Source organism: Anoplophora glabripennis, unplaced genomic scaffold (genome assembly GCF_000390285.2).
Source record: "Anoplophora glabripennis isolate ALB-LARVAE unplaced genomic scaffold, Agla_2.0 scaffold1, whole genome shotgun sequence".
Classification (NCBI taxonomy): Eukaryota; Metazoa; Arthropoda; class Insecta; order Coleoptera; family Cerambycidae; genus Anoplophora; species Anoplophora glabripennis.
Genome location: NW_019417028.1, coordinates 5,179,798 through 5,202,607, shown reverse-complemented (window position 1 = coordinate 5,202,607; position 22,810 = coordinate 5,179,798). Strand labels below are relative to the sequence as shown.

At 39.7% G+C, this 22,810-nt stretch overlaps 1 protein-coding gene across 1 annotated transcript in view; it reads left to right on the top strand.

Annotated features, from left to right (window-relative positions):
• LOC108907343 overlaps positions 1-22,810 on the top strand; it is a 138,704-nt gene that overhangs the window by 98,882 nt on the left and 17,012 nt on the right. The window contains exons 4-5 of the mRNA XM_018711023.1: positions 14,454-14,587; positions 22,123-22,384. Of these exons, the coding sequence (XP_018566539.1) occupies positions 14,454-14,587; positions 22,123-22,384 (396 nt within the window). The remainder of the gene's footprint in view (positions 1-14,453; positions 14,588-22,122; positions 22,385-22,810) is intronic.

Here is a 22,810-nt window from a genome sequence, read left to right as displayed (position 1 = left end):
AAATTGTCGTTATTCTATGCTGTAAACATATATTTAACATATACATTTAACGTACAATTTTTTTAAACAAACAATTTTATTTATAACATTACAGCTACGTTTATTTCACTATAAACTATAAAACGTACAGGGGACAATATAACACGTACGTTATATCCTGTACGTTTAAATCTGTACGTTATAACGTTCCAGTTTAATGAAAAATCTCGAGAGCGGTGATTATTTTGTGCGCCCTTTTCATAGTTCCGCAGAAAAAAACCTTTGAATATTCACGGTTCCGCTCGTTTATATCGCTGGATATAAAACAACGAAAACTTTCACTTAAAACAACACAAACCACGGCTTGCTTTACATAATCCACCACGCGCATTATTTTTTTAATCCCTTTCACTGCCCCGAGCCCGGGACTCCTTTTTTCGCGAGATATTTGTTTGTTTTCCCTCCAAGATGCCGTCGCCGGTTGATATTGTTTTGCTTTTCCGGGATACTTGTTTTCTTTACCGAGTATTGTTGCCCGCGGCATCGCTATCCTGTTTCTCACGAAGATTGAATAACTGTTATTTTTTTTGAGAAGGAGCGGACGGAAAAAATCAAAGTAAATATTTTTTTGTGAATATCGGGAACTAAAAGATAGTTCTATGGACAGTGAATTTTAGAATATAGCATTACAGTATACTATGTTCACAGTATTGGTCTTTGTCATGATATAATAAAATGATTTTTTTAACGTACAACTTGTAACGTACAACATGGTATAACGTAGATATTGTTTGGTTGTCAAAAAAAAAACATGTGCATTATAACAGTGTATATTATCAATGTGTACGTTATATGATGCATATAATCTATGTTTCATTAAAACGTACAGGATATAACGTTCAAAATAAAATTGATATTTCTATGCAATACGCATTTATAAAACAATAATATAACTAAAATACTCAGGGTATGTACGTTAAAACTGTGTACGTTATAGATATGTACGTTATATATGTTCCAGTTTTAACGTTTACTGAACTGACTTAACAATTATTGCGAATTTATAGCTATATAGTTTCTGTCTAATGGATTTTTGTAGGCTTCGAATTGCTCCAGAACTTCCCGACAAGTTCGGAAACAACTATTTTGTTTAACGTTACGACTTTGGCGCGGCATGTCGCCTTATACAAAATATTATTGGAACTTCGCGTATCGACAGATGAAGAGCTAATATAATGACGCCATTTGGCGGCAGCTGTCACTCCGTTGGGGCAAATAAGGGAGAAGCGAAGATTTTTAAGTCTGAATCGAGCACGTAATGGGGTTGGAAGTTTTTCTGGACTAATAAGAAATAACGCCGTTTGTTGGCATTCGTACAATTTTAAAAGCACGTTAATGTCAGCAGATCATAAAATAAGTAAATGCCTCCGAGAAGGAAAAATATTAATTGAAATATAAATAGAGGGACGTCAACGTCAGTAAGAGGTGCCAGGAGCTTCAAACAAACACTCGCGTTTCGTATTAAAGCGGCAAAATATTAATTGGAAAGTCATAAAACCGTATTCACAAAAAGGACTTTCGGGAATTTCCCTGAAACAGAATTAACCTGATTTAATTCACCTCTGGCGCTCGTCATTGTCGGCAATCCAATTCATTAAATCGTCTGTTATTTTTAAACCACTTACTTCTAACACTTCGCCTCTGATTAGATCGCATAGATCTTTGCTGAAAATGGGCGGTGTCTGCAAAGAGAGGAAGTAGCTGCTTTTAGAGTATAAATTCCGCTAGGAGAGGCGCAGGACCGGCGCAGGGAATTTATGCCCTCGAACGTTCCAAAACTTTAGCGGGTTTGATATTTTAAAAAAATCCTCTTATGAGGGTTTATAATGAACAAATATTAATGCCTATACATATAACGTACAATCTGTAACGTACGCAAATGGTATAACGTACATATTATTTGGTTGTCAAGAAATACACATACTAAGAGTATTATAACCATGTACGTTATAACGTGTACGTTATATGAATTACATGTCCTGTTAAAACGTACGAAAATATAACGTTCGCTAAAATTGGCATTTCTGTGCATTACTCTTTTAGAAATCAATAATATAATCAAAATATGTTTATGGGACCGTATGATATGTATCTGTTATTACTGTGTACGTTATATACTGAATCTCACTGAAACGTACTTATTTCATCAACAACAAACATTCCGTAAGGAAATACCTAAACTTCCGACGGTGTCGAGGGCGAGTCCGACCCTGTCGACCACCACTCAGTGCCCGGACGGTTTGCAGTTGCCAGGTGGGAATGAGCGCCCTGCATTTGTCACTTCAAACAAAACCTAACTAACTCCATTAGCAATGCGTCTTTTAAGACGGCGGCCTCTCTGCGCCTTTGCACTCTTTCGCCTCGTATAAATTACTTTATGGAATTAATTAGGGTACATTAGTTCCTTGGCGCACGGCGGCGCGACGGCGAAATAAAAATGGCGGAAAAAGCGGAAACCACAGCACCGACGCCTTGATTATTATTTACAGCGTCGTGTTGTTGCGCATACTTTAAGCCAGACGACTAACGATTTGTGAGTTAGAAGCAACTAATTACTGTCAGCAATGACAGTTTCGAGGCGTTTAATAAAACTAACGCTACACGAACTATTTAGGAAGACACTATCCTTCAGTGTAGCAACAATAAAATTCGTAACTTAGTGGCATATAAGCATATAGTGCACTATCACTAGATTATCACTAGATATTAACCATTATCGCTAGCAATCTAGTGATATGAGGCATTTTGATTATCTAAAATCTTAAAAGTTCAGTCAGTGATATATATGACACTCCCTGACTGTCACTAATGTAACAATTTACGAACTAAGTCAGGAATAATTGTTACTGGTAGCAGCTGTTACTGTGTGTCGTTTTAATCAGTAGTGATTCATTAGTGACTGTCATTACTAAGTCGTGGTTACTAGTGAAATAGATTTCACTAAAGTGTGTGGATGTAGAACGAAATAACAACCTGTCTGGTTTATCAAAGACATGTTTTCCCAAGAGGAAAAGGGCGATGCGCTGATGCCAAGTGCCCAACCTCAACAACTCCAACCGCCTGCTTTGAACAAAATAGTTCATTAAAACACAGCGAAATGGAAACGCCGGCTCTAATAAGAATTTTTAATTAAGTCGCGTCGTAATGATGTATCCGCGAACGCGAATTCCGCGGCAACTTTTTTAATTCCGAGTGGGGACTAATTGAGTCGCTTACCACTCCGAAACCCTGAAAGGCATAGCTGTTGCCCATTAAAACGTAAACAAATACATCCGCTGAAAGTTGTTTATTATTTCAGCGAACGTAGCCGCGACGCGATGGTTGAAGCGGCGGTTATGCGAACCTACAGATAGTTACGCGGGACCCAGTTGCGGACTGCTTGATATATTTGCGTAGTCTCCGGAGGATTATAAGAGGATAAGGGGCTAATTAGTCTAATTCCAGATGTATCTCGAGCTTCGAAGGGCACGCTTGGTAAGAGCTGTACTTGATATTGTCTAAAGGGCTAAGATGGACGTGGTTCGAGGAATTTTTCGAATAATTACATCGTCCAGGTTGTACACAGTGTGTTTTGTTACATACGAGAATGTGACGCAGCTTGATGAAAAGTTTCTGAGATAGACTTGTCTAAACATGTCATCGAGTGTGTCCAAATAAGAAAGAGCGTTAGCAGATATTGTCTAATGGGCTTAGACGTAGTTCGACAAATTATGTCTTCCAGTCACTGGACACAGTGTTTCATTAAATATGCGAAGGAAAGTTCCTCAGATCGACTTGTCTAAACATGTCATCGAGTGTGTCCAAATAAGAAAGAGCGTTAGCAGATATTGTCTAATGGGCCAAGATAGAAGTAGTTCGACAAATTATGTCTTCCAGCCACTGGACACAATGTTTCATTAAATATGTGATGGAAAGTTCCTCAGATCGATTTGTCTAAACATGTCGTTGAGTGTGTCCAAATAAAAAGTTGCCAGATATTGTCTTAAGGGGCTAAGATAGACCTAGTTCGAGAGGTCTTTAAACAAAGTATGCCTTCCAGGCACTGTACACAGTGTGTTTCATTAAATATGTGACAAAGCATGAGATTTTGTCCGAACACGTCATCAAGTGTATCCTATCCTTTTACTCCTGTTTTTTTCAGTTGTTCCCTGTAGCGAGTCACGCCGCTGGCCCGCCCCGTCATTCCGTTAAATCCGCCGGAATCCCGCCGCCCGTCGACCAAACCGACTAATCAGAGGGACTCGCCTGACGGATAGCCCGTCACGTACCTAGGATGAACCTCTATCGCATTGTTTTTTATGCTACGTTTCGTACGCGGGATTAGGGGGTCGGGACGAAATTGAAAATAGAAAAATGGCAGGGGTTTCGGCGCTACGCCAGCGACTAAAAGCTTTCTGGGCCATGACACAGGCGCGCGCCAAATTACCACGGTTAGAATAAGGTGATTTATGAAGATGCGATCGCGCGCCGCTCTTACGGAGCTTCGGGGGAATTGGACGGAAAAAAAAAGGCCACCGGCGCGGCACTGGAGAAATTGCGAAAGTTTCCCGTGATCGCGTCGATTGTTTCAACTTCGAACGAGAGTAAAAAGTATAAACAGACTCATTTCATGTACAAAGTATACAGTATGTTTCACTTAAAATGTGTACAGAGCCGCCACAACTTCGTTCACAAGAGAGATACTTAGAGAAAGTAATTGTATAAAAGACCATGACGCAAAATCACCCTGTACAGTTTGTCACGCAGATAATATTTGTAATTTTATCTCAAACATTATACCTCGTTGTCTTTATTAGACACTAAAAAATTCAAGCTACCAACAATCGGAATCTACGCCCCCTTTTTCGCTTACAGAGGCGCCACTGGTAAGCCGCGCGATGCCGTAGATTGACTGGAAGGCTGCAGTGCCCCGGATTACTAGATGGAAATTGTGGCATATAACACTGCCACTATCGGCAGCGGGAAAAACGCCGGAACGGAACATATGGAGTAAATCAAGTCGTCCAGCTTTCCCCCCGCTATGAAAAGTCTCTTCCCATTAACGGCTATTCCGGCGGTCATTAAGCAGAGCTTAACCTCATTAGAAGGGTCGGATCATTCTTGCGGATGTTAGCATATTTTAATTCTCTCTCGGGCTTACGTCGTTTCTTCGCAATCGCGGCGTTTTTATAACTTCTTTTGCTGAGGTTTTCACAGTCGTCTTCAGAGGAGTAGGGTGGGGGCCATATTTGTATGAAGGCTACCTTTGACCTTTAAAAACGCATAGACAGTAACTATTATAAACAGGACGATCACAATTTATTTTGCACTACATGTAAATTGAAAGTGAGTTAAATTTATGCCAGATCCAGTGCTGTCAGTTATCGCAGCTTTTAGTTCTGGGTGTTCAATGAGGCTGCTGCTGTAATTGTTTAAGTTTACCGCGCTCGTTGTATTATTGGCAAGTTCCGTTAGCTCTGCGGAAGATGGTAACAATGTATTATGCGATTGAAATTTTATTTTGTATAGCATCTTCTGTATATGTCTGCGCTACCGTACTAAAACGCGATCCCTCAGGTCGTTTAATGGTGGTAATATCGGCCCCTGCGTCGGCTAACAGAGTGGCGGAAGAAGATAAGTTTCTGGATGAGGTAAATTGAGATAAGTTGACGTATTTTGTTGACGTCAAGCACTTGGTTAACACATTTTTCTCTGACATACTATAAAAGGAATTACTACACACAAATCTTTTGGATGAATTTCGTGTACTATGATGTAGAAACCACCCGCGGCTTACGATTTTACCCTAATCGTTAATTTACACCGACGAAAACTGCTTTTGCACCTTGCCCACACCGTTCCCCAGCGACCGTCTAGCCCCCGAGCTGTGTACACCAATTAGAAACCGGCGCCCGTCCCTCTCCAGCCGATCTAAGGCCGAATAAATATGACGGTCTGATATTCGGTCGAAAATTCCGCCGTAACCGTCGGCTGCTGGGCTCGGACGTGCGGTTTCCTTGGCGTTTGCTTTGAGGTCCGGCTGTGTTTGTAAAGCCATATTATCCTGCCTTTACGCCTGGTCAAACATCGGGCACGGGGGGCCGACTCTACATGTTTGCCGCCCTTAAACATATCGGAATTAATTTTGCGTTGTACGGGAATATTTTAATATCGGCACACTTCGGCATCGATGAGAGCCCGAGGCAACGGGCTCGTTCCGGGTAGGCGAGGGAGAGGGGAAAATTAGAGCAAATACGAAGATGGGTAGTTCGTATTTTTACAGAACTGTGTTCGGTTTTGACAGGTGCGGAGAACAGGAACAAACGCAGAAGGGAACAATACTTCAGGAATCACTAGAACCATCTTAATAAAGAAATAACAGAAATATGCTTCTATAAATTCAAGAACGGAATAAGTTTTATCCGGAAGCTTCATTTGGGACTTGCAACTTCACAAAAAAGCTGTGAATATTTGAAAAAATCGTTCCTTATTTGAGTCACTTCAGAAATTACAGAACTAGTCCGGTTAAATTAGTCATAAAAATAGTGGTCAAATAACAAAAATTCCGACAGAGCTGAATTTCGGTGGAAACCTTGCGTACACCATTAGAAATAAAGTGTCAAAAGTCCCCACTGATCCCATGTGTGCTATACAACTATTGTAGTTGGTGAAGATGTTGACGTATTAATACTACTCACTGCAAGGACTCCAATTGATAAAATTATATACTTTTTAAAACCTGGAAAGGCTCAACAGCGAACAGAAATATACTCTTCAAAAAGTTTATCTGCTTATCCAAAATGCCAAAACCATATCTTATTTTTACATGTGATAACCGGCTGCGATACTACATCAGCAATGTTCAGAAGGGGTAAAACATCAGTATTAAAATTATTTGGAAAAAAAGATTTGATTGATTGCAGAAATTGATTCTTCACCTCAAACAATAATCACAAAAGGAATTCGCTTTCTCCTTGCTGTTAAGGAGCTCCAAAAAAAATTGATTGTATAGATAAATATAGATATTTAACTTCTGTAAAAAATACACGAAACAAGAAACAAGTACAACTATCTTGTCTTCCTCCAACATCGGCTTCTGCTAATCAACACTTGTATCGAGTATACTATCAAGTTCAGACATGGCTAGGCAATCAACTGAACCCAGAAGACTGGGGTTGAAAATTAACAGATAATACTTTGGAACTGATTCAAACTTTACTTTCACCTGCTCTTTAAAAACTCCTAAACACTATTTTTTGCAATTGCAAAAAAGGTTGTAGTGCTAAATGTGGCTGTAGACGAGTAGGGTTACTGTGTTCTCCAGCGTGTACTAATTGCCAAAGCCAGTCTTGCTCAAATGTCCAATTGAATACAACAGACAAAGATTCATGTGATTTCGATGAAGAGACAGCTGATTAATCTTTATTTGAACAATTTGTGAACATCCAGCAAGAAGAAGAGGAAGAAGAAGAAATCGAAGAAGACATGGCTGTTGAAGTCGACTTTGAAGAGTATGAATCAGATTAGAATATCAAAAGAAATCAGAACTACAGTTAAAGCCAATAACCAATATCAATATCAATAATCATCATACAGTTCAAAGAGTATTGTCCCTGAAAATCCCGCCATAACAGTTCGTGGAGTAGACCTACCGGGGAAACCACGTTAAAAAAACTCGTCAAAGTACACTACCTCATAGGTGGTGTGGAAATCTGTGCATATCATTAAGAACGTGACTCCTTCAACTATTAGAATCGCGATATCTCAGTAATGGTGATTCTCAAAAAAATGTGAAAAGACCATTTTTGTAGATAATTTTAAGAGAAGAAAAAAATTCAAAAAATCCTCAAATTTTGACCTTTGACCCCGAATAACATTTTTAGCACACATGGGATCGATGGGGACTTTTGACATTTTATTTCTAATAAATTTAGCTCTGTCGGAATTTTCGTAATTTGAAATGTTTATTTTGACCGGGCTAAACTAAATATTAAGAAGTTGTTAATTCTGTTTTTGATTTTGTTCTTTGTTCTTACAATTCGTGAAAAAGCTGTGAAAATATGCACGTTATTCTGTGCGTTTTGTGCAGGGTGTCTCAAATTCGATAGTATGGGCTTACTGTGGGGATACAAAAAATTTAAATAAAATTTTGTGTGACGGCCTTAGGTCTGGCGTTACACCTGGTCGTTTGGTAGGATTCCTCCAGTCTAAAATTTCTGGTTTATGAGCACCAACTTCTAACAATTGCCGAAACTAGCGAACTGAAAAGCTGAAATTGTTACCATAATTTGCACATCGGAGTGGGGCCACTTCAAATCAATTGCGAACTCGGCGTATTGCATAGAGCGTGTTTTTAAACCGACAGTTATTAAGTGAGCCGCTTCAGTCGGGAGGTAGTTTATTTTCCTTTGAAGGGGGCGCTGTCTGTTTTGCCATTCATCCGTCATCTGCCTTATCGAGATATGTTACACGGGATTTGGGTCGGATACTTTGATGATGATTTGCAAATTAATCAGTGTTATTGGCCATCTGGCCTGTCAGCGGTCCTGAAAAATCGACGGTAAATGTGGTCAGGGTAATTTTAGTCCTGAAAGGGCTCATCGGTTCGCGGAGAGCATTCGCACGAAATTGATATTGAGAGGATCATTTTTTAACTTGACGGGGATAATTTTTATAACTCCGCTCGGATGGATCTGCGACCGCAGTTCATCGGAACAGTTATTTACACCATAATGGCCCATTTAGACGAGGCCAGTTGTGAAGACATTCCATTAAGCCAATCCAATGACAAAGTTGAGGACAATCCAATAAAAATTCAATTGAAGTTTACACGTAGGCCAGTCCGTCATCCGCCAGGCTAGTATCTTTGTATAATCTATGTGGTCTAGTATATACGGTTGTGTAGAATGGATAGGCTAGGGCTAGGCTAGGCTTGGTTAGGAACGTACGTTCTCACAAATGCCATTACACAAGCCAATCCACTTCTTGAGTGGTGGGGGACGCTATTGGCTCCTAAAATTAGAAACCGTTCTAATTAGTGGAGTGGCTTGGGACAATGGCTGGAGACATTCCATTTACAGGATTGTCTCATTTACACGATGCCAATGTTGGATTGGCTTAGTGGAATGTCTTCACAACTGGCCTTGTGTAAATGGGTCATAAAGGAGGTAAGTGTTATTTATCAGTCGGGGATGATTTTGCGCCCGAGCGGAGCGACGGCTGGCAATAGAGTCCGAGACTGGTAAATTATAATTAACTGCTGCGTGGTGTATAACATTTTATCTGCTCCCACAGTTCGTCATGGTTCATGAAATAAAGATTAGGTTTTATTTTTTGAGAACGTGGATATATCAAAATACCCCAAGCTGAGAGCATTTTTGAAACGTAAGAATGACGGCTATACACCTAAAAAGTCAAACATTTTTACAAGAGAATAAGTCAACGATTTTCTCGTTCAGGCACCTGATAATACATATTTGCTAACGAAGGTAGTGACGGTCACAGGAATTGCAGAAGTATGTAGTTCTGATATGTTATGCAAACTTACTTTGGACAACGTCAATTTAAAAAATTTCGATGACATTATTGTAGTTACAATTTCGGATTCTAAAAATGGTATGTCACGTACGTTTACAATTACTTCTCATCTGGGTTCTGTTCCTAGAAATTCTCAAGAAACATATCAAGATTAGATTGGAAATTAAAACTGAAATTTCACGCTTTTTTATGCCCTATCAAGCAGGTGGATGTTACCACCAACCAGTCGGCAAAAATACCCTTTCCACGATTCCTAATAAGATTGCACTGTTTTTGAAACTAGAACATCCTGAAACATATACAGGCCATTCATTCCGAAGAACATCGGCAACGTTACAGACTAATACAGGAGTTGATGTATTAGCAATCAAGAGTCATGGTGGGTGGAAATCAGCCACAATTGCAGAAAGTTATGTTGCTGACAGTTTAAGTAACAAAAATGAAATAGCCAACAGTCAGTATTTGTCTGTTTTAAATGTGCCATATGCTTTGTTAGTTGGTTCGTATCAAATCGCTGATTTCGGAGAGAGGTAATTGCCAGGGGATAAAAAAGTTGCGCCACTTTGATGAAAATCTGTAACATCGCTAAGCTTTCCAATTTCATTTCAGCTGGAAATCGAACGAAAAGTCAGGTATTTCATAATTTTTAATTATTCCTTATCGTTTCGATTTCAAGCGGTTGTTCCTCGGAACCATTAATTCTGAGCCGTGATTCTTCCCGAGATCGATACCCGGCTTCGTCCTGTCGGGCAAGAAGATCCATTTTCCGCCTCGACTCCCAACCGAACGCCGCCTGTCTTGATCCGCGTCATATATATCATCATTCATTTTATTATTTGATACGGCGAAGTTAATTTTCCTACTTCTATATATTAGTTCCGTGCGGAAGTACAATTTGATAAGACAGGCACAGCTCCGACACATCCATGTCCCATAACCCCCATGAGTAATAGCCTCAGCCGGGAGTCGGCGAGATATGGGTAACCTGTCCGTAGGCATCAGCCTGTCAGGATGGATGCGCCTCCATTTGTTATCAGCGCCGCCGTAGTGGCTTTCTTTCAATATTCCCGAACAGGCTGCGGGGCTGGAAAAGGATAGTCGAGCGTTTATTTATCGCTTTTATTTATTTACGATATGGGACCGTTTCTCATTTTTTAAAAATGTTTCGTAGTACCGCACCAGGCGATTTGAGAACTTGCCAAACGCTTTTAGAGGCTTTACAACAACAAAAACAATCCCTTACTATACTTTGCAACTCTACCAACCAAAAAGATCGAGGATCACTCCACAGACCAACCAGGACGTGGTTCACGGAGACGTTAAAATTTGCTCGTAAATTTCGAAAGCCACCAGCGAAGCTCCTTGTCGTGAACTGGGCGGAAACAGCGGTGGCTGTGTACGAACGTCAGCCTTGGGAATCTGTTTGAACTTTATTAATCAGCTTTTTAGTTTGCTTTCAGTCGCAGCCTTTATTAACACGTCGTCATAAACGTCTTGGTTATACGTCTATGTATTTTTGATACAAACAAAATATATTGGCTGAATTTACAACTTCTGGTATTTTATCGAGCTTAGTCTAGCAACTGCTAAATTTCTCAGTCCAGACTACGTTATAGTTCTGAGACTTAATAGGGTTACATGAAAACTAAAAAGAACAGTGGAAACAAGACTAAAATATGAAATTACTAACCTGACACCATAATTAAATATTTCTGTAATGTAACATATCAACAGTGTTCTATCTATCACTTAAATTACAGAATACAGTATTTTAAAACTTACAACTTATGATCTGCAATCAAATAATCATATTAAATGATGACCTTTAAACTTAAGGTCAAAGTCAGCACAAGTGACAAGTTTGAAGAAAACTAAGGGGTCTCCATTTTCTGAAAGGGATATCCTCCAGAATTTCAGTTATTTTCTAATAAAGATAAATAAAAAATAAATAAACACAGCCAGAAGCAACAGTTGAATAACGGGAAGTTTTGGGACGAGCAAACCATAGAAGATATTTCCAAAAAATACAAGAATTTATGTGTTCCTTCCGACCCTTTTCCTATATTTATAGACCGCCTCTTCTATATTTTATAGCGTTTTCAAGGACGCATTAACGACATCTTTCTGTAGAAATAAACAGATCAGAAATGAGGATTTTCAGATAAATATATTTTTTAAATATAAGCAATTATTTGCACTGAACTAGTAAGTGTTCAGTTTTATTCTTTGAAACAATGTTTTTGAACATTTTACAAAAGTAAAATTGATGTACAGAAAGATGTACCAGAAGTAAAAGTCGTCACTATTACACATTCGCATCATAGTTTTATATAACTCATATTAAATTTAAGTGCAGAAGTTTTCTATTATTATCGAGGTGTTTACATAAATCAGTTATTTCTCTGTGTGTGTACGTTCAGTACAATATTTGAGTTTTCCTTTTCAAAAAAGCCCCACTTTCCGCCGCTCCATCACCGAAGAGCCCTCTCCAATTGCGTCAAAACTCCACGATTCCACAACTCAAAAATGTTTACAGTTCTCGAGTCAACATATAGTTTCAATACGGCAAATAAAAAGTTTCCTTCGTTATTTCAGCGTTACGACGTCCTCGGAAGAGGAATAAAAGTTTTTAAAAACGCCCCGACATCGGAACAAAACGACGAATCCTCTCCTACTACAACTGACGGCATATTATTCTACTGTGTCCCGTTCAACTTTCCAGTTGTAGTTATTAGAAACTTAATTTATTCTGTCCTGGGACTTTGTTTACTCAAGCGGAAAAGTCTGGGATAATATTTTGACGTGATTCTTCGCCGGAATCAGGAGTGGGATATTTTTGTGGCTTGAGACGGCACCTACAGAGTTAAAAGTGTCGACCCTCATGCTTTACATCTAAAAACTATGTATTGTAGATATTTCTAGATTTAGTTTTTATTTATAGTATCTATGAGTAACCATAGTTATTTTTAACGATAGCCTCAGAAACGACATAAAAGTTACTTAAAGACGGATTTAAAAAAAATTACGACAAATTAATTTTCCATCTTCAAATATTTACCTTCGGCAGGGCCTTTTAGGGAGCTTCAATGACGTTTTTTGTATTAAAATAGCAGCAAGGAATGTTTACCAATACCCCAATATTACTTTTATGATTTTGTGCTATTAAAAGGAATTTGGGGCATAAAGAAGCTTCGCCTCTAACGGCGATTTTTTTAAATTATTCCCTAACCCAACCAGAAACCGAGCAACCGTGTTTCAACAAAGGAAAAAAATCTGAGCAATAAATAACAATTAGGGTAATCCTCGGGACTTTCTTCGAGAAAAGGGCGACAATGGAGGCACGACCTTCTTAGCTGCTAAATAATTCATGATTTCATTAGCAATATAAATGTACTGTGTGATTCCAGAAATGCCAGAAATTTATTATGTCCGAACGTGACTCGCTAGATTTTCAACAGATTTTGGGGTCTCAAGAACTGGATTCCTCCAAGTAGAACGATATTTTTTTATTTTGGTAAATACGAAATTTTAGAAATAATTATCACCGTATTTCGTATCAGACATATAACGTACGTATATGCGTTTAACGTGGACACTCTTGCACTAATGTTAATTTATTTAAAAGTTCGCTAAAATAAAATTTACTATACATCAAGGCTCGCATATAACGTAAAGGCATTTAACGTACAATGTGTTGATATAACGTGTCCATTTATATTTTTCCATATAACGTACGTATATGCATTTAACGTGCACACTCTTAAACTAATGTTAATTTCTTTAAAAGTTCGCTAAAACAAAATTTACTATACATCAAATCTCACATATAACGTACAGGCATATAACGTACACTGGATCATACGATTTTTATTTTCCCTGAAGTGGAACCAAAATTTTTTTGTTGGCAGTAAAATTTGGATATAACGTAGACTTAGTTTAATCAATTTACTATTCTAAGCACGTTACACAAATCTATATATTAAAGCTTATATATATAACGTAAACGCAAATAACGTACACTGGGACAAAATGTACATCTAATGTAACGTACTAACTTGAATTGTTTCGATAAGCACATTATGCATGAAATAGTGGAAGTCCAAATCCTGTATAAACGTATACGTATTTAACGTACACTGTTATACCAACGTTAATATTTTTTCGTATAACGTACATATATTGAACATGCACTTTGTTATAACGTGACATCATTTGTTTCAGCATAACGTACCGACTTTCATGTCCCGAGGAATACGTTATAGCCGAATCCCACATATAACATACTTGAAAGAAAGAAAGCGTAGTTAATGTAAGAAAATTACGTTTTTTTACACAGATATCTATTGCCCTGTCTCCTGCCGAACCCTTTCCAATTTTAACTTGCAATCCAGACATATTTCCCCGTCGTCCGGCCGTTTTTTCAGCCTGTCGAACGTATTGTAACGCTGCGACGTGAAGTCGGCCCCCGAACAAAGAACAGATAAAGCTGATCCCAGTTCATTATGCACCCGCTTTTCTCCGGCTTTTGTCAGAAATTAAATGAAGAGCAAAAGAGTTCTCGCCTTGGTACCGGCAACGACAGAGAATTACTCTCTCACGCCGAGTAATTTTAGAGTTGTTCGCGTGAATCGCGGCGTAATGCAGTTTTCTGACGAGGGGCGCTTGCAATATTAATAAATGAGGATGTTTCAAAGGAGCGGAGCCTTTTGGTTTCTAAAGAATGTCCTGATTGTGGGGGAGGGGTGAGGCATATCTAGCTTCATTGTATTCTTAAATGGAGTAGACGCGGTTAAATAGAAATAGTTAACAAATGTAGCCTACTTTTTTATAAAACTAACGTACTTTTCAGAAAAATATTCGGAATATTTTGGTTAACTAAAATAAATACTCTGTTGCAGATGTTCCCGTAGACGATCCAGTTCTGTCAATAGCCAAGGAACTGCTAGAGATGGGTTCTACACTTAAGGGCAACTGTACCACACCTCCATCTTATCCAGCTGGAAACGTAACCTGGTACCTCAATGGACGAAAAGTAAGCACATTACCTTGAAATATTTAAAAAAATGTGACGGTTCACTGCTTGTTTTACCAAGTTAGAAATGGAAGTTTACTTACACAAAGGAACGTCATTGAATAAATATATAAGTGAAGACTTAAAACTAGTAAAACTAGAATATAACGTACAACCCTTTAACGTACACAGTTATAACGTACACTCGATTATAACGTACACATTATATCATATATCGTACCTTTCAATTGCCTTATAGGGTACGTCATAAACACAATTTACTCTATTTCTTTCCTTGCAGTCACACTTGTAACTCCAAACTCGTTAACTTTATCGCGTAAGTTGGGTTGCCGGTCCAGAGCAAACGACAAAACGACGAGGGCATTACAAAGCGCACCAAATCCGCAAGAATTCTGCCCCCATATCTGAAAAGGACCCTGAAAAATTCCCATGTCATTACATGACTTCCTACGACCCTCCGGTATGCATGGCAGGTACTTGGCGTCTATCCGGAAGGAAAGTTTTAATTTGAGTATCGTCGCTTGCCAAACTTTGCATGCGTTGGGACAAACTTACTCGCGGTTACACATGGTTATGGCTTCCCCCTGGTAGGTGTTAAACTAAAGTTTAATCCTCTTTGTTTATTCGTCATGAGGCCTGAAATGGGGTGTTTTAATGGAGGTGCTTTTTGAATTCGTATGTCAGTGATGGCTATTTATGTTAGCAATCCACAGAAAACTGCAATGCGATATAACGTATAATAATGTGTACGTTATTGTTGAGTGTACGTTAAATACTTAATCCGTTATATTATTTAAACTGTTAGTCACAAATATCATATCTTTTACGTCAATTGAAAATAGTAATAATGTCAAAACACGTACGTTAACATCAAATAAATGTACGTTATATGCGAGTCTCGCCGTATTCGCTTCAGTCGCAAAGAAATAGTACGAAAACAGCTTCCGGGATAAAACTTATATTGAATCGACCGCCCGTCGTCGGGCAAATGTTTTTTGTCATTACTGGTCCCTCATCACACACAGACATTGGCACAATCCCGCCTATATATATCGAATACAAGAAAATTCTTCTGATGACGACTCCGGCCCACGCGGTATATTGAGTTTTTGTCCGGGTTCGATTTGCGGGGATATTTGACAGTTACGGAACGGGTGGCGCCATCTGGTCGCTTTTTTGACAAAAAAAAAGAAGGGCGACCGATAAAACGGACAAGGAACGTCGAGGGCTCCAAGGAGACGTTAAATCAGGTCCAATGTGAAGTGGCAATTTATTCAATTGCTCTAACCTAAGTTTATAGAAAATTACTGGCTTTAGAATCTTCATTCATAAATTAAAATTGTAATACACCGCCCCTTCGGCCACACAAGTCACTGGCTTCCGGACCAATTCTTCCCACATCTAACCGGTCGAGCCTCCCGAATTTCCTCCGTATATTTTTATTGGCGGTCCAGAAAACCAAAGCTAATGTCCCCATGTGTTGCTCGGGACAAAAGACAGTGTAAAGTGGCGAGCAGCCGCCGCGCCCCCAGCCGGAGACAATAATGAAGTCACGTACTTCGCCCCTGCTGCCGGCGCGTACCCGAACAGCCGGCTGGATCGGAATTAGAGTCACGCTCTCATATGCACAAGAAGTTGTAAATTGAAAATTATTCGCAATTTCTTTTCCGCCGCGGACCGGCTCTGATCCGTCTCGGGGAGAGGTTTTTCTTTATTTAATAGCGACAAACTGATTTCCGAACGTCGCGACGCCGCGGTTTAATTGGAATTAGGATTCGAAACGTCCGAGATTTCTATTAGGTTTCGCGTAATTCCCGTTTTTATTGCTTTCCGTCGCGCTTTGGCTCTGATACTTGCGAAATTTAATCTGGAAATCGCGCTGCTTTGGTATTAGAAGCTGTATTGGAAATCGACAAACACATCTACAAAGTCCGAGAGAACGCAAACTACTCTCTACTAAGTGGAGAACAGCAATACGTTAGACTCTAAGTCCATCACCTGTTCCAGGCGATTACAATCCAAAGATGGGCAAAATCTAAGAGCTCAATTATCCAAACTCAGGCGGACTTCGCTACAGGACCTTTGCGGACCCATCGAGACCTGCGAGCGATCGTCGACCCTTGTACCTCGCAGTTCAGTAATCATAAACAGATGCCAGTACGACTCAATATTTCTAATTGTCTTATACACAGTCAATTACGAATTAACAACCAATTTATTGAAAGAAATACATTTGGGGTTTTCTGTAACAGAATAGAGGAATTCTGAAATTTTTGAAACACGAATTGCTAATTTGAAGCACAAAAATATTTTGCTAAAATAATCCTTTCTGGTAACATTGACTGGCAAAGATATAGCTTTGTAAAGTGCCACGACTGCACGTTTTAAAATCAAAGTTAATCAAATATCTCGTTGGGGCAAAGGCGACTGAATCCATTACATCAAACACGTAGACACCATCCAACATTTCTCTCGCGACGATTCCGGTACGGAACCGCCATAGTTAGATGTCGGTTGATACAGCGTACATTCGCTAATGAACTTTGCATGTTGGCACTTGCATATTGACGCAGCGAATCAACACGGTTTGCACAGCTCCGGTCGTTTTTTTGTTCCGCGAACGTGTTAGATCCTGTGTGTGCGGAATGTCCTGAAATCCACTTGAAAATTGGTTTCTAGAATACATAGTGCTAAAATTTTCAAGTGAAAGAGCATTTTTGAGCACTTGTCTTTGTTTAAACGTAACTTTATTTATTATAATTGGTCTTGGTTAATCAACTCCAGACAACCAGAGCAGACGTTCGATCACATCCACTGATAGCTCCGGTAATTCTCGAGATTGATCTTCGCTGGAGAAATAAAAATGTTGTAATGAAATTTTGTAACATGTGGAAATAAATTCTCAATTTCAAAAAATTGGGCGCCGTTTTAGCCAGATTCGTGTGACTCCTTACATTAAAGAACTTCTAGAACGAACTTGTTGAAGCGTCCCACTTACGAAGTTGAAATTAGCGATTTTTCTACCGAACAACTGATTTTGTGATACACGATAAGCTCTTGATCTTCAAAAATATCAAGTTTATTTCCCAATATTTGCTATTTTTTTTTCAAAACGTCACAAGATTAGCGAATCACCTTGTATAATGTGATGTCCTTAAATTTGATCACGAAATGTGCTTCCGTAACTTTTACGAGACATCTTCAACAAACCACGACAGCTCTCGATCGAGGCTGGCAAGTAGGCGAATTTTTTTCCTTATTTCTGCTCATTTACCGCTGCCTTATCCTTGCCGCTCTTGCAGAACGCGGGGATCATCAGAGAGGACGGATAGTAATCACTATCCGTCCTCGTCGACCCAGATCTGAGCGTAGCGATCTAAATGAAGCCGGAATCGAAATTAGCAAGCCATCCGTAGCCGGAGAAAGACCAAAGGGTATTTTTTACCAGGTTCCCGGTTGTAGATTAGAAGAGGGGCAATTACTCTCGGTTAGAAATCCACTACCTTGGCTTAAGGCGGTTCCCCGTCCGCCATTAGTCTGAATTGGGGGGTTTAGGCGAGATTACTTGCAATTAATTAAGGCAACTCTGGCGGCACTTGAAGAAGTGGCCGGAATTCGGGGACGCGACGCGGTGGCTACGGTGCGAAAACGTCTTTCTCGGCTTAAAATCTGGACCTGGTAATCGGGTTCATTAATTCTCGGGGGAGCGCGTCTTATCGCGTCGCCCTTGTAGTTCTGTGGGTGATACGAGGGTAGCAAGAAACGTTTTCTTATATTATGTACAAAAATCTTGTATGGACGGGTGTCTTCTTCCAGTTTCCTTGGAAAGGCGTAAAAAAAATAAAAAAGGCAATGTTGAAAGTGAGGTAGAACTACTCTTGTTCTTCCAAGATCTACCGGTCAATGGATAGAAATACGGAGTAATCAGACCAGTTGCACTAATGAGATGTTGCTTGGATCTTAGTAAAGTAATTTTAGGAAACGGATCAAAGAAATTCGATATTTTTCATAACCAGTGGACTCCTACAAGTTTTCGCGATTTTTTTTTGGGCGCCAGAAAATTTTCCTCGTGTAGCTCCAGTCGGTAGCATCCGTTTGAAGAGGGTCTCTTTATTCGAAATATTTTTAAACCCTCGGGAGAAAACACGGTATTTCGCAGCGCGATAGGGGCCGTGAGCTGGGTCTATCGATTCGTATTTGTTTATTTCCAACTCGAACGGTGTGTTTACATTGCGTCGAGTCAGCCGGAATCAAAAACGTAAATGAGTATATGCAGGGTAAGCCGTCCACTTCATTAGGTCGGGAATTTATGTTATTGCACATCGGCCGGAACGGTATTGGTTATATATTTTTTTCGATCAAGCCTTTGTTTCGATTAAATTTCGATTTAATTAAATGAATAATCCACTGATTGAAGTCAAAGCACTGAAACGAACAAATATTATCTAATACTTTACGTATATGTAACGTGTCTGCGGGTGTAGTTCAATGCCGGTAAGGGCTTTAGTCTGCTGAGTAGTTGAAAAGTTTATGTTATCTAATATCAAGTTGGTCATGCTTTCATAGTACCAGCGGATTAGTTGGTTGTTTTCTACCAGAAAGTACAAAGTAATGCTTTATATTCAAAGCAGCCGCTGACAACGTGCTGCAAAGCCTAAAAAAATCACGCGAGGTTTCGGCTTTAGAAAATAAAACTTTACTAAAAATTCGAGATGCGAACTGGGTAACCACAATACAAAATCAAGCGGACTTCTCTATAGGACCGTTTGCGGATTCATCAACGAAGGTGATCGAACGTCGACTCATATTAGAGATAACCTTCGAAGTAATTGTGATGGCCATATTAGCTGTTTATCAAGTATTGCGGATGCATAACAACGCTAGTCAGAGTAGTTGTTTCCCAACTTTACTTTACGTCAATCGTTCGCATAGCCGCCTTTCCTTAATTTCCGGACAACGCCATTTTATAAAACAAACGAATTAAGAAATGCGATAAAACGATCGTTACATCTGAAACCCCTCCTTGTTTCTCCGGAGGAGCGGGTAAACTAACAAGGTATTGTCATTTAAAACTAATTCTGAGTAATTCAGTTTCAGGTTACTCTCCGGTGCACATTCCAGCTATAAACTAGAGCTCGTTTAGAGACTGGCCTCGTTTGTTTTGCGCGTTAGTTTTAACACATTTTAATGAACTTTAAGCACAGCTAAGCCGAGTTTATAAAATTACATTGTCAATTTTTAATTAGTTGCCCCGTTATATTAATTCTAAACTGTAAGTCCGACGCGAAGTGTTGCGGAAATTTGTTTTCGGATGCGATTATCGAGGTGGAATAAACAGATTTGGGAAATTGAAAGTTGAAATTGCATTATATCGGAGAATAATGAATTTGTTACAATTTACAATGAAGCGCTTGTCAATTGTAACAGGTTACATTTGACTACGTTTACTACTTAACGTTAATTATTTTTATTATACAGATTGTTATCAACTGTGTACTACAGTATACTGTATTAAGTGTAGCAACAGTTAAATTGGTAGAATAAACTCGAAAAAAAAATTGATACAGAAAATTGTCTAAAAAATTGTATCAAATCAACATTTTCCTTTAAAATGTTCGATATAACATTAATCCACAACAAAAGAACTATTCCTTCAAACATTGATCCATATCGCAGCAAGGTTGGAGGCCTATTAACATCACCGCCACCCCCTAGAAGGCACGACAGTGATCCTACCCCCCGGCCCCCTCGTCGCGCCGCCCCCCGTGTGCGTATGTATCAAACGGCGTGACTGCAACCGACACAGCACAGCCATTAATTTAATTCGTTAATTAATAACGGCCTACTTGAATTTAGCTACGCAAGCAAGTATGTAACAATTAAAATGACAAATGCAATTACTACCATAAATCCAAATTTAATAACGCCAGAATAAACAATAAATGATGAAGTGGCTCTGCTACAGATCCACTCGTGGAACCAGCGGCGTGGAGGAGCTCCCGGACTAACGGGAAGGGGGGGGCGACACTGAAGCGTCACGGGGTGGGGGCGCTTTGATAAGTCTTTTATTAGCGTTGTGACGTCGCGAGGTCTGATCCAGTGGCGTGGAACAAACAGTCAAACGAGAGTTACCAAACACAGCTACAGTACATTGAAAAGAATTTTAAAATTACTCAAAAATGGGAAAATACCTCAAAATGTTATAAATTATATCGTATTACTTAAATACTCAAGAGTTACACCCGTTTACCACGCCACTGGCCGTAATAATGAACGAACTGTTGTTTAGTGGTGTATTTTTGTCGGACGAAGTGCTCCGCGTGATGAATTGCTAGGTGGTGTTGTCACTTGGAGTGATAGGGGAAGGTTTATCGTCCCTCCATGGCGCGTAGCCGACTGTTGACAATGCTTGATAATAAAACGGGCCCCGGCGGATGTAATTTCGCAGGACATGCGGTACTTTAATGCATAACAAGCGGACCGGCCCCTGTGTCTCCGCATACAATACGTTCATCAGCCGTTTTCTCTCTTGCCCGGACTTGTCGCTGATCGCCGGATGTGATTGAGCGCCTTTGATGTCCGATCTGCGAGGTTTTTACGCATGTCGCAACAATGGAGTAGCGCGGGGGGGTCAGTTGCGACGGAAAATGATCTCGTACGCGGTTTTTTACGTCAGCGAAGAAAGACATACTTTTTCCCACTATCGTGCGTAAAGTACTAACAAATACCTCGCTGTACATTACGCACCTTTTTTCACTGTAACGCGTAATGTACATTAATGAGAAAATTACATTTTATCACGACGGTACTGGCAACAATAACCTCCTCAATCTACATGATTTATAGGTAAATTTTATTCAAATACTACTTATTTATTTTAAAATACGCGTTAAAGTTGTTTTAAATACTAACATGTAAAATTAAATAGCTTATACGTTAGTGCGTAATGTACATTGTTTATAATTTAATCTAACATCCACTTTTCAGTAGTAAAATGCTATTATGGTAACTCATCTGTACAGTGCGTAATATAAAATATTTTACGCTCTAATGCGTAATGTACATTGTTTACAATTTAATCTGTAACATCTACTTTTCAGTAGTAAAACGCTATTGTGGTAACTCATATGTACAGTGCGTAATATAAAATTCTTTACGCTCTAATGCGTAATGTACATTGTTTACAATTTAATCTGTAACATCTACTTTTCAGTAGTAAAACGCTATTATGGTAACTCATATGTACAGTGCGTAATATAAAATTCTTTACGCTCTAATGCGTAATGTACATTGTTTACCATTTAATCTGTAACATCCACTTTTCAGTAGTAAAACACTACTGTGGTAACTCATCTATACAGTGCGTGATATAAAATACTTTATGCTCTAAGCGTAATGTACATTGCTCTATAATTTAATCAATAAGACGTAGTTTTAAGCAGTAGAAGGCGGTTTCTTCGCTCATCCGTGAAAAATACTTTACGCACTCTTTGTTGATAGACTACTTTAAGAAAGTCTCTCCCTTTCTGTTCCAGATAAACGAGAGCTACTTGAAGCGGATCCCCGCCGACTGGGAATCAGCCGGGTCCTCCCACTTCAACCGTCGCACTCCCATGATCACCACGTCGGGCCTGGAGCTGGAGATAGACGGGAAGACGTTCCAGGGCGGCAAGGCGAGGCTGTCCTGCGTCGCCACTGTTTTCAATTTGTACCGCAGAGAGAAAGAGGTCGTGCTGGAGGAGGAGAGACCCAGACCCAGGCCGTCGTCGGTGCTGGGCACCCGCGACGCTGCTTCAGGTAGGGCGAGACGTAGTAAAAATTAATAACGATATCAAGTGGTGAAAATAAAGGCTTCCCGGTATCGATTCGAAAGAATGGCGGAGGCGCCGGTCGCGCCGGATTCCGGGCGTTCCGGCATCCGCCCGGAAATAAAATTTGCGGTAATGCCGGCGCTGATTTTATTTTTTTTATTACCAGCTAGGAATTTTTATTGCCGAGCGGGATGGAATGGTTGTAATGCCGTTGCTGGCTATATTTTACGGGCGTGTATGGAAAGGTTTTTAATGTCATTGTCTTTACGTGTTATTGTCGGCGTCGTTTTGCGGTCCGGCGTCGGGAATGAAATGTGTTCTCGCTCCTGAGAGCGGGTATGCCACGGTGATTTAATGGTAGGATCTAGGAGGCGGGGCGGATGCGTTTGTGATTTTAATCAGTCTGCCGTGT